Source organism: Atractosteus spatula, chromosome 15 (genome assembly GCF_055471065.1).
Source record: "Atractosteus spatula isolate fAtrSpa1 chromosome 15, fAtrSpa1.hap1, whole genome shotgun sequence".
Lineage (NCBI taxonomy): Eukaryota > Metazoa > Chordata > Actinopteri > Semionotiformes > Lepisosteidae > Atractosteus > Atractosteus spatula.
Window position 1 is genome coordinate 23,502,381 of NC_142720.1, and position 13,670 is coordinate 23,516,050.

The 13,670-nt window shown below is 40.1% G+C and overlaps 1 protein-coding gene across 1 annotated transcript in view; it reads left to right on the top strand.

Annotated features, from left to right (window-relative positions):
• The window catches only part of prim2 (DNA primase subunit 2), a 108,945-nt gene that overhangs the window by 79,878 nt on the left and 15,397 nt on the right, over nt 1-13,670 (top strand). Inside the window, exons 11-12 of the mRNA XM_088934342.1 lie at nt 10,701-10,827; nt 11,390-11,472. Of these exons, the coding sequence (XP_088790468.1) occupies nt 10,701-10,827; nt 11,390-11,472 (210 nt within the window). The remainder of the gene's footprint in view (nt 1-10,700; nt 10,828-11,389; nt 11,473-13,670) is intronic.

The window sequence follows — 13,670 nt, forward strand, 5'->3', positions numbered from 1 at the left end:
CATTGTTACTGTGCCAGAAAAAGAAAATGTCACCTCTCCTAAATCCATTCCCTTATGTAGTCAATTCAGGCTTTCTCATTTGCAGTACAGATGTTACGTATTAAAATCTTATCAGCTCCCATTTCCCATGAAATCAAGGGGAACTTGAACAGCAGTTCACTGCTCAGGTGTCTGGCTTCAGATGAAAATTACACTACAACAAATTAGCCTCGTTGTGTCCAATCGAGAAGGGATCAACTGGGTCAATTAATACTCCTGTTCCTGTTGGTTTTAGACTCCATCCATTTTCTAACAGCTTTCTCCAACACGGGATCACGGGGGAGTTAGAGCCCATCCCAGCAAGCAGCGGGCACAAGGTGGGATACATCCTGGGTAGGACACCAGTCCATCACAGGGCAGACACACAGACGCACAACCCGGAGTCAGTTTTCCCAGAAAAATCCACCAGTACTCCCTTTGAAGCTAAATGGGAGAGTGAACATTTACTTCACAGTGATGCTCTTTTGCTTGAGTTATTCCCAAGTTGAAATATTTGCACTTGGAAGCATTTAACATGACATCATTTGTTAAGCTGTTACTTGGAAATGTGACTAAAATGCAGTTTTAAGGAAATCAGAACACAGCAAGTACTTTTAAAGGGTTTCAAAGAAGTCACTACCTACTTATTTTAGCAGTGTGAACAAACTTGAACATAATCTTGAGTTGAAAGTGCAGCAGCAGAACATAAGGTAACAAATGACAGGAAGCCATTTGATCCACCAAATCCATTTGCTAGTAAATAGCTGATTGATCCAAGCATGTCATGTAGCTGTTTCTTGATAGACATCACATTACTGGCTTCAACAGCACACTTTGACGTGCTTACTTTTTACGTGCATTATTTTTATTGCAGTGAATTTTCGTCAGTGCTGGAAAGCACTGAAGGGAATTTTACTGGACACAGCTAGTCCGACTTTCAGTTTTTTGATCGGGGTTTTGACTTTGTCATGATTATTGAACACCGTGATGGTGACACCCTGAAGGCTTAAATTCAGTTCGTTCAAAAAAAATGTCTGCCACGTATGCTATCTTCTTCAACTCAAATGGGTTGTCCACAAAACCTTGCAGATTTAACATTTCAACAACCAGCACACCTTCATGTGCAGGGGAGGGTCTCATGGTCTCTTCCCACTTTGTTGCACAGTGTTGTAAAAATCCTTGAATTGAGCAGGGGAGCTTTAATGAAATTGAATATTTTCATAGAATCAATAGAGTTTTTCTCAAATATTTTTAGAGGCAAGAGTCTCTCGATGAACACAACAGTGTACCCTGGAAGCCAGTGGAGCAACATTCTTGTTTAGAGCTACTTGTTTATAAGTATAAGCATCATTATTATAAATTTATAACTGCTTTCCCTGTCTTCGAAACAGCCCTGCAGGTACAAATTGCCACAGCATGCCCAGTCGATTCCGTTGGCTTTTGTGAAAATTATATATATTGTATATTATATATTATTATAGATATTATATCTTCCCCTGTTGTGCGGGTGGGAAGGGGCAAAAAAACTCACATACTGTCCCCTCAAATAAGTTATGAATGTAGAACAAAAGATACGCCAGATTTGCAACATCTGTCAACTTGTCCATTTGCAGCGAGTTCTTCTCACAGGGCACTTCTACAACACAAGTACTCTGTGACTCTGGGCATTTAACAGTGTTGAATAGAGCTGAAACCTAGAGTACTAAAGGAAGCTAACAAAGGCTATTGTCTCGAGCAAACCCAACCTTCTTTTCAATCTCTTGATTTAGTCTCTCTCCCCTTAACCACACACGCTATATGCTGTAGTACATCATGTGATGGTACAGGGGTACATAGGTTGTATGCGAATTTGGTGATTCACGATGGTTATCTGCGCTGAACCCCTGTGAATGTCCAGACCCGACTGTGCTTAAAATCTTTCTTTAACACGTTTGCTTTTCTTGTTGCACAGCCCAGTCTTCAGTGCCTTTCTGACCTGGTGCTCGTGGAAATGAATCCCATTTTAAAGAACAAAAAGGACAACCTCCCTATAGCAAGCAAAGGCCTGACGTACAGTATACTTCCAAGAGACAAAGGAGATGCTGTGGGATGCCCTTGCAACGACTCGGAGGGGAAAAAAAAAAAGATTTCTTTAACCCTCTGGAGAACGAGCAGGGAAAGCACGCGTTTCTGTTAAAAATGTGCTGCCGATCCAATGTCAAATAAGGCAGGAGGCGCCTGGTGGCTGTGGCCCTGTGAGAGTGTTGGCGCGGTGGTTTTAATTTGCCTAGTTATTCCGCACCAGCTGCCTTCTTAATTAGAACACTGCCTCTGGAGAGCCACAGCCGCGGCCCACAATTCCCCTCTCCCGGGTGGAAGAGCAACTGTGGTTCATCCGCTTTCACTGCTCTTCAGCTGCGGCATGTGTACAATACCACACACACACACACACACACACACACACACACACACAGAGTGTACTGAGCACCCAAAGGAACTCTTTCATACAATGACAACAAATCTACAAAGTGTTGGGGAAAAAACGACAAACTTTTCCTTGCTGGTGCACTGACATTGTTGTGTAAATTCATTATGCATATTGACATTCATCACCACCAGGGCTGATCGGGGGTGGGGGGATCTAGTGTGAAGGTCTCAGGCATGTATCGTGTCTGACTGCTGCTGGAAACAGTGGCCGCGCAGGCTGTACCAGTTCGCCGGCTTGTGGGTGTTTGTCCAGGTGTGGGGTTGTGTTGCAGTCTTCCTGCGGAGCAAGTTCAGGTCTCTGAGCCCTGGCTCACATGTACCCCCAGAGGATCGGTGGTGCTCAAACGTGGCGAAGAAGCTATCAGTGACCTAACTGTCACATGGAAGCTACCGGTATCCGAGTAGCATGAGGGCATGTGTTGTCCTACATGAATCTGTCGGGGCGAGCTCATGAGAAGGGCAGGACGTGCTGTCCGAGGACGTGACCAGTGTATCTCCGTGCAGTCAGCTTGCCGTTGAGCACCACAGGTTGAGTTCTGGATGCACCTGCCCCGACCTCTTGGTCCTGCCTGTTTGTTAGACTGTTGTATACAGCAGTGAGCGTAGTTTTCTGCATGGTTGTCACACTCGCTGGCATCCTTCAGGGTGGCTTAAACAGTATCTTAATTTATTGTTAAAGATGACTAGGCTACACTGCTTGAGGCTCCAGTATACCGGTGGAACGAAATTTTTTGTTCTCTTGATATGTGGGGCATATAGGTTCCTTTCCATGTTGTGTCTTGTTTTTCTCCAAGCTTGATTTTCGCAGGAAAAATCACTTCATCACTGGTGCCTATTCTACAGTGTTGATCACCTGTGCCCAATCAGAAATGAGGTGATTAGTGTTTATAGTCTCTCGAGTGCATCATGGTCAGCCACTCACAATGTATTGGATAGAAAGAAAGTGCAGAAACATTAAATCCACCTCCAGAATCCTAATACATCATTTTCCTAAAAACGTGCATAAGTAGTGTGATCTTTCTTTTGTTGTTGCTTATATGGAGAAAGATTTTATCTGTGACTTACTGTTGTTGATGAATGAACCATACAAGGAGTCTGTAAGTAGACATCGTACAAGACTCTTTCTCTTGTCCTTCCTTTTACAATGTGTTTAGTAGTTTCCATTTCATGTGCAATTTTTGCTCCACTTGAGAAAAGTTGGAAAGCTAAAAAAAGTGTGCATTCTTAACCCTTTATATCTTGAATTATTGTTATTGTAATTATTGTATTGTTTAAAAAAAGTAAGAAGTGCTTATGTATTGCTTCCTTTGATAGAAAATAATTCCATTTTCATTGATGTGCAACAATATTTATAGATAGAAGGACTTAGAATTACCAAAACATCTCTTTGTAGCTGTTGAATGCTCTTTTCATAGATTGTCAAATTATTTATGCAGGGTGTGGATATATTCTTTTATAATTTCAATTTTATGCATTTTTTCAAGGATGATGAGTGAGATGCATTAATAGAATAATGATTCTCCTACAATGACTCAAGTTAAATGAAAAAAAGCAGTTTACTTACATACTGCATATTGAAATGAAAAAAACATTTTTTCATTGATGGAAAGACAAATTTGCAGTGTGCCCACATTGAAAGTGCTCGATTATTTTATTTTAGTGGCACAGTTCACGTCTGGCTCTTTGGAAGACAAATAGTATATGTTTAAATATCTATTATTTTGTCTCCCTGGGACCAAAAGTGCCAGTAGGAGATAAAACTTAGTGCCAAATTGCCAACAACAAGAACCACCCATTTCTGTGAGAACCAGAATGAATAATCAAAGTAATTCATCCAGGAGCTGTATTTCAAACAGAGAAATTTGGTCAGGGTGAAACCTGATTAGAAAAACAATGAACGTTTTCTGACAGTAGTCAAATGGCAAATGGCTTTCACCATAGCTTAACATTTCAAGTTGAAATGAATGACATTAGCAATATATTACCATTTTATTAATAATTTCATCCTGCACATCTTTACATCTTTACCGTATTGATGAGCTTGGTGAAATTGTCTTCATCTCCTCAGCAGTGCTCATCTGTTCTTAGTTGTTCCACCCTTGCAGGAATCTCATTACTGAGATAATTTGGACCAACATAGTATATTAACCAATTAACAATACTGTCTACTAACCGTTAATTAAGTCTTGTGTGACTGAAGTCACTACATGGAACCCGCAGTACTTTTAAGGCTTTAATAAATCCAGTGTTTTCTGTTTCACTGTTTATTACGGAATTAAGTGAAAGCAGCATTCCCAAAGACAAAGTAAATATTGGTCATGTATTTAAAATTTTGACTAATGGTTGCATTTCATTTTTTTTTAAGTTTTTTATTTGGTTTGTTCATTATCTGAAAACTACCAGAATGAGATATACAGTAACTGAGTTTAGATTTAATCATGTTGTCTTGGTGTGTTTTACGGTGGTGTTCCACGATCACCGAGCAGCCTACTGCCCATTCCGAAATGCCGGAGGCCTTATGGGATGAAATATTGTTGCTTCAATATATTAGAAGATCATATGAAAGGTTACCAGTGAGAAGAAACCATGTGGCCCTTCTAGCTCATTTTGATGTTTCAAGCTAAGCAGACTGAGGATCTTGTTCAGCTGTTTCTCGAATGCAAAGATGCTAATGAAAAAATGTTGATGCATTACTGTCAGTGTTTAGTGGACAGTCCTCTAGCTCACAGCACACCGCTGTGTTACAGAAGCAGCCAGGACTGTTTGCAGGGGGACAACGAATGTGTTAGCAGACTAGTAAAGACACATCCTAGTACTAACTGCCCAGTCCAGAACTACAGAGGAAAAAATCAGTTTCACTTCAGTGAGGAGGCTGATTCATTTAGACTTGTTCAGCTTTTCTTAATTTTAGCAACTCTGTCAGTACACTAGGGAGGAAGTGATCCCATATCCTTTTGTCACAATAATTATAAACTTTAGCAGTTTGGGGGCTATAGAAGTCTGTATTGGGAATTTCAGCAGCTCTAGAGAAATAAGAAGATTTATTCATCTGGAAACTCAAAACATATCAGTAATATCCTTTAAAAAGCAGACGTTTTTGGGGGGAAGTGGAAAAAAGTTGTAGACAAGCCTCTATAATCTTAAAGCAGCACTAACGGTTTAAGGATTTCAAGGGTATTTAACAGGAATTATTTTTTCTAAAAACACCTAAACATTTATACAGTTAATTATTTCAGGAAATATTTTGACTGATGCAGTTCTTATTTATGCAAACTATATTTTTATTTATTCTACTTTTGAATGCTTGTTTTGGCGATTCCTCAACATATGGATTCATACAGAACAAAAAAGTCATTTGCTATTATTGTCATTCCAAGCTGACAGAGTGGTCGTCTAAATACTGACAAGAGGCCTTTTATTTATATTATGAAGATTTAACAATAGATTATGCCTGGCACCGTCTCTCTTAGGTCAGATGTGCATCCTCGATGTCCTTCTATAGATGGATTCCAGTCTTTCCTTCATTCATTGAAACTGTTTTTGTTAAAACCAATCTCAGTTTTAATGCATCTCCAACGAGAAATAACACTGCTGTGCTGTAAAGTACACAATTCAGCTGATTAATGTGCTTTGGATCAGACTAGTCATACACGCTTGGTGCATCGTCTCGGTACTACACCACATGTACTATACAAGTGCCAACTTGTAAACAAAAACTGCAGAAAAGGGAAGGTGGACATTATGAAAGTGAAAGGATCCATAAGAATGCTCAATTTAAAGAGATCAGCACATTGTCAGAGACAAGCACCTGAGAATGTGTGCATTTGTCTTCTTGTGTGATCATGATTAATACCTCAGCAGTGACAGGAAGCACACTGCTTTCGGAAATCCATAGCAACTGTTCATTAGCATAGTGAAAGCAGCAAGGGTGAGGTTTGTACAGTAGCATAGCTGTGGATATTAGCTGTATGGTTCCTTTCTGAGGAAGATGCAGGAACATTTCATTGTAAAATCTGTAAGGACGTCTGCTGAACATGGAATAAGCTTTTTCAGGTTGTCTTATAAGCAATAGAAAAAAATATGATTTATTACTAATGGACTAATAAATTGACTTATTTAGGAAAGTTTGGATCTGGTAGTTATTCTAAGGTTTTATCTTTCAATATACAGAACTTCTCTTTTTCAGAGAATGAATCTCAGAATCCAAGCATGAGAAAACTTGTCCTGTTATCTAGAATTACTGTTGAGTTCGAAAGTGAAATGGCCTGGTCTGGTCAAGAGGCAGGAGATTTAGTGTGAGATTAGGTGTCATGATTTGGAAAGGCCATCTATAGGACTGTATATATGTAAAACTACTGTAGAGACTCAAAGTCCTTGCCTTTTGTTCTTCTCCCCATGTGGACCCAAGCTTTTTTCTAAACTTTACATTTTTTAGGTGAAAAGATACGTAGACATAATGATTAGTATATTTACGATGCGTCTTGTCATTTAAATTCAACAAGTTCATTAAACTCGGTGACCAAGGTACAAAAGTGTTACATGACATGGTAAAAGGTATGATACATTTCAGGAGAAAGTGTTGGAAAACGTCAGATGTGGAGCCAAGCTGAGATGTCAATATAGTACTTAAGATAAGATAAGAGTACACATTATATGTGAAATTGATTATGATGCAGTTAGCAGTTAAGATTTCATTTTCAATGTAATACAGTTTGAATGAAATATTCCAGATCAACAGCATAAGGTGAGAATCTCTCTCTGTAAGAACAGAACTACAGTAGGTGTGGTGGAATAAAGAGTGTAGAAAGATGGGCATGGTACAGCTGACTTCAAAGAACGAATTAGTACAGTATTGTGAGAAAAGGCCAAGCAATGTCAACAGTGCTTCGGAGATCAATTGATTGTAAAGCAGGCATTTGGTGCCCAATGCTGAGAAATGTGATCTGTGTGTCATGAAACCTCAGGATTAGTAGTAGAAATTATTTGTAAAAACAGTTTCTTATAGTTCTGGATCGCATTTGCTGCACTTGAAACCGAGCAGGTATTTTAAGTTGTCATTTTGGATTTTCGAACTATAAGTGGGCTGTTCCCTTGCAAACAAAATGTCATAGTGAAACACCAGCCTTTTCATTATGCTTTTTTTAACCTGTTTAACTGTTTGAAACGTGCACTTAGCAATTAAAAAAAATTAAATTAATAACACAGCAGCTGATGCGTTAAGATAAAAAAAATCAATAATGCGAGTACTCAATTCACTCACCTCCTTTTTTCCAGCGATGCAACAGTCCCACTGTGACTAAATTACATTGCTTTAATTTTCTACAAGAAAAAAGAAAAAAGCTATCGTCAATTCTCATTTTTAAATAGACTCCCCTACCTCCAGTCTGAGAAAGCAGTCAGGATAACTTGAAGCACTGAAACTCAAAAACAAAGAAAACCCACTGATTTTGCATTGACATTACTGTTTTTAATTTAAGACTAGAACCTAGTGCATGTGCAAAGCTCCTGTGCTTGTAATTCTTGTCTAAGAACGGGCCTTTACGATTGTGTATAAACAACATTGATTTTTGTGTAACATACAGCTTATTAAATGTCTCATAAAAACATGATTTAAATGAATAAATAACATAGAAATGTTGGTTTCTGTTCTGTGTAATGTATTCATTTAGCTTGTGGGCAATCATTTCAGGAACAGCAATGTCAATACTCTTTACAATGCGAGACACCGTGCGATCTCCCCCTTCATATGGTGCAAGACGTGCAGGTGTGATCGTGGTCCCTCCCCTGAGAACCCCTCCACCGGACATGCATACAGTATGTAAATCTCTTGTTGGAGATAGATGTTCTGGGCATCTCTTTATATGGAGGCTTAACAAGACTGGGGCAGGGATTCAAGCAGAGCTTCACCTGCCCGCCAGCTACAACACTGGAACCCAGGACTTCCATGGGTTCAGTGGATCCAGAGGAGCCCAGCAGCCTCGGGTCTGCCCTCAGGGGTTAAACCTGTGAGACTGAAATACGAAATGCCTTTTAAAGCGGTGAAGGGACTTCTTATTGAAGAGGTACCGGTGGCAAATGTCCACCTCTGTTCTTTGGTGTTGATTGTAAAGCTGGTAGACCAGTTGGGGGGGTACAGTGACTTCAAAGTCCTGGCCCAATCCAGGTGAAATATTGGAACATTGAAAGGCTGATATGGTATTTCACTTGGCATCCTGGCGAACACAGACCAGAACATTCACTGCTGTCCATTGCATCATACAGAGAATAGTTCTTCCTGACCTTGAGCTTTCACTGAAAATTGTAAGCAAAATCTGACTAAAAACTGTGTTGAATTGTTTCCAACCTGGTCCCAGCGTATGATCGTGTAATTGCTTGGAAAAATGTAAATGAGACGTTATACCTACATAAGGAGCATAAAGCATATTTTTATGCTAGTTATCCAAACTATTACAGTCCATGTTATTCCCCTGTCACTGCAAGGGCTGTCAACCAGAAAAAAAAGCCTGGAAAACATCAAACAAGCTTGAACAGAATTTAAATAATAGGGCCCATGCGTTTCTCTGTGGAGGAAATGGTTTCACACGCACATTTCTTTCTTAGGAGTCTGTATCTGGTTTAAAAGTACACATTTATTTTCAAAGAGATTGAAATGTGTGTTTGCAATTCCATGCCTATCATGGGTTCTTAGCTTTCTTTTAACTGTATGGTGAATTTTTTTGTTAAATCCTATTTTAATTTTATTTTTGAAGCTGTGAGACCTTAAGTATGGAATTCCGCAGAAGCAATTTACATACATTAAGCAAACAGCAGTTGACATTAATACAGTAATTAGTAGTGTGGTAATAATAGGAGTGTGTAGGAATGTACGAGACAATCTTGCACATGGCAGGTGTCTGGAGAGCCCAGAATGAGTCTGTCTGTCTTCACTGGTAAGGACTGCAAATGTGTCTCTGTGTGCATTCGCCGTAACCGTGCCTGGTCAGTATGCTGTCCTTGTGTTTTACCATTTAACCCTGTGGTGGATCACAGTTTTTAATGCTGTGTAAGTCTCTTTGTCGAACATGAACTACTTATTGTGTCTTAGCAATTCGCATTAGTTACTATGAAATATATAATGAATGACATTTGCACAAAATAAATTGCTGCCCGCACTGCGGAAAGTATCATTAAACAATTTTAATACAGTAGGTTGTGATCTTTAAACTAGAAATTGCTCCTTAAATCCCAAGAACCTCAATATAATTAATTCCTGAGTGGTTAAATATTTTTATGAGCCTTCTTATTGCAGGTTTGCAGCCAGTCACCTTGTCGAGTTCCCAGGTTTTATAGCACTTTTAATGGATTATGAAGAGTACAATCGTGGTGAATTATTTCCCCCTCTCCTGCAGTAGACAGTTCTGATTTTACTGTCACCTGGAGTCTCTCTCTCCCCTTCTGAACTGTAACCAGGGAGTATTTGTTTAGTAAATTGAGTTCACTATGAAGATTGAATGCAGTGACCCCGAGCTAATCTAAACCGTTTAATGGCTTCTTAAGTAGGGCTGTATTTTTGGGGGGTGGTTGACAGTTTGGGAAGCCATGATCAGGGGTTCAAATGGTCGTCTGCACTTTCCAGGTCCCCAGAGCATGTTCAGCATCAAAGTGCTGCAGGGTGCTTTTTAAGCGTTTTATTGTTATGATGATTAATGTTTCCCAGACGGGCATCTACTGTAGCTTCACCTTTCAGTAGTGTCATCTGTGTTATTTTAAGACTTCTGAATTCTTTCAGTCCAATAGGAAAGCCAAAATAATGCTCCACTATTTAAAAAAAAAACCCACAAAATGACACAAGTTCCTGTTTGGGCTCTTTTTCTCTATGGGTGTTTTTTTATGAGGTGGTTATGGCTTGTCAGACTCTAGAAAACGCATGGTGTGCAGGTGAGTACAGCTGCTTTATAACACATCTTCAATAATTTGTACATTTTCCTGTCAGACACTTTGAGATGCTGCAGCAGGGAGGATGAAGACTGTTAGCAATAAGATTATAGCGTGTTCAATCACAGCGGTACAATATCCATAATCCGGTCACAGCGGTCTCGATTTAGTGACACTCCTACAGCAGGTACTCTCTAATAGCTCTATATTTCATTGAAGAAAACACCCTGACGTGGAGGACATGATATACGACAAGAACTCGGTTTATTTTGCTCTCTCCCTCTCTCTTTCATGCCTTTCAGTTTGACAAAGCGTACGCCTACAGCATCCGGCACATGTTTGGGAAGGAGGGCAAGCGCACGGATTACACCCCCTACAGCTGCATGAAGGTGATTTTGTCGAACCCTCCGAGCCAGGGGGACTATCATGGTGAGTGGTCACACAGGAAAACTGGCCTTTGGAAAGGGTGGGAGGGGGTATGGCACTAGCGCAAGTTTTTTTTTATTTTAAACACGATTGAAACAAGATTCAATATACGTCCCAAAGAAGAGTCTGTGTCACAGAATCCACTGGCCAGTGGGATATGACCCCTCGGTTAACCAGGCTTCACACCACAAAGCAGCTTTACACCCATATCAGCAAACAGCATGGGAAGTGTTGACAGCCTGACTTATAAAACCCCAAATGAAAGTGTACGTCACCCTTCAGTTGGAGAGGGTGGAAAACCAAGTACCAGATAAACATAATGATAGCGAAAGGTCATACACGCAGCCTAATTTTTTTTATCATGCATTTAGGAGTAAATGAATAATTCCTTCAGCACCTTTGTTTTGGACTTATTTGGATGTGATACAATTTTGACTGAGGACATACAACTATAAACCCCTCAGGGCACTCAGAGGACCAGGGACAGGGCATTAGCAGCTGTAAAGACAAGGTGTGTTCCTGCAGATCTTCATGTCTTCTCTCCTCTTGCTCTGTGAATCATCAGGGTGCCCATTCCGGCACAGTGACCCGGAGCTCCTGAAGCAGAAGCTGCAGTCGTACAAGATTCCCTCCTCCGGAATAAACCAGGCAAGTCTGGGGTCACCCGAGATTTCAGCAGCACTGACGGCTCTTTTCCCACCTGCAGGGGTTACAGTATATGCAAGGGTAGAAAAATGCCCCACTGATTTCCAGGGCTTGCAAAAGCTTGAAACGTCATGCTCCTGTTATTAAAGTGTGGGAAAAATCTGTGAAAAGATCATTTTATTAACACTGTATTTTATTAGACTACTATGATATTTCTTCAGAATGATAATCAAAGTTCATCTCTCGATAGATTGAGAGTCATTCAGTGCAAATGACACCCTGAAACAAGATCTTTCAACAAAATATTCAGTCAGTCTGACTGTATATATGGCTCTAGGGTAGCAAGTCATGCTACCCTAGAAGTAATGCTTGTACTTCATGAGCTGTGGTAGATTTCAACAACTGGAAACTGTTACTTCTCAGAGGCATGGAAGCATAATCCGCCTCAGACTCAATTCAAAACCAAGGCCAAGATCGTGTAGGAGCACGCATGGAGGAGTACTTTCATATTGAGCAGATGGAAGCAGTGGTGTACTGCAGGGATCGGTTTTAAACCCTGAGCTCTTCGTGATCTTAGTCGGTTTTCGGTTTCTGGTTTAGTACGCAAACTGAATGATCGAAAATGCAAATGATAGAAAGATAAGTGTAGCATCGGGCAGAAGGAGTGGCACCACCGAACTGAAATATAACTTTGACGAGAGCCAACTCATCCCGCAGGAAGTAGGGAGATGCACTGTGCTTATTACTGGGCGATGATGGCTCTGAGTCACAGGGAGCTGCTCATGAAGTGGACTTGCACGTTTGTCAGTTCTCTTTCCTTGTCAGTAAAACATGGCGAAGCAGCAGGAAAAGTGATGTATACATGAAATGCTTGGGTGCACCACAAAAAACTAGTAAAACCCTATATGTGATATTGTTTTGTTTTGATCACAGAATAACAAAAAGGGTAATACTGCCTCAGAATGAGGTCACTCCAGAGCTGTAAGAACGATTCCTGGTCTCAGGGGATTGTTTGTGTACTCACAGGTTAAGTGCAAAGCTAAATCTCTTCAGTCTGGAAGAAAGGCGCTTGAAAAGAGATTTGATCCTGTTGTATGAAGGGTATAGATAGGGTCAGTCCAGGGCCAGAACACTGGGCTCCTTCTGGAAACAGCTGGGTGATGATTTAGATTCACTTAGTTGCTGTACTGTAAAACCAGCACGATGTTCTGAGTGCCCTCCTATCTTTTGCAATATTTTTTATGCTATTATGTATTTACTTCATGTTAATTGTTAAACAATAAGCCCAATAATGCATTTTTAAATAATGTTATTTCATACAAAAATGTTTTGGATGCCACTGGGGTTAATACATTATGTACTCAAAATACATCAAAGTTTCTGAAGTCCGAAATGTGTTTGTGCTCTGCAGATGTGATTGGATTTCTGTGGTATCGTCCGGCGTTTCATACCACCAAGAGACTTCCCACTAATGGTTCTAACGGGGATTTTACCATTCTCGATGACTTTGAGTTATTTTGTCTTTGGGTTTATAAGTAAGAGACATTAAGGGGAAGGGTGTCGGTGTAGCTGGTGTCACGAGAGGGGAGGGTGTTTTTGGTGTGGCAAGCTACAGCGCCTTGTCTGTGAGGGAGGAACTCCTTCTCGCATCAGGGCTGCGGCACCTGTCCAGTAAGGCGCTGGGAGGCCTGCAGTGTGTAAGACTGGGAATTGTTTCCCCTTTTACACAGGGGCTGTGAGACCGATTCATTTACAACTGCATGTTCTTGTTTGGGGAATATTAAAAACTCAATGGAAATTGCATGTAAAATATGGATGTAGGATTGAATTACAGTATTGTATTGTTGTACATTATTGAATTATGGTTCTGTTAGACCGAGAGTACATCTGGCATCTGAAAGGCTTGTCTTAAAAACTGAGGCCTTGTAAAATAATGGTAGAATCAACAACTTAGTTTTGCATTGTGTAGAGCGTTTTCTTGTTTTTGGTATTGTTGTTCTTCTCTTGTGTTGCATATTGCCGTGTTCTCGTTCAGATATCTAAACTTAATTATGCTGCTAATTAAATTGCTATGTTGTAAGAACTGTAAGTGTTCGTAAGGAATTATGAATTTCAGGATGTTAATATAATTGTGTTTCCTTTTAATTGGGCTGTTAAATTCACTGTTCAAAATCTCTCATGCAGTACATACTTCAAATGCA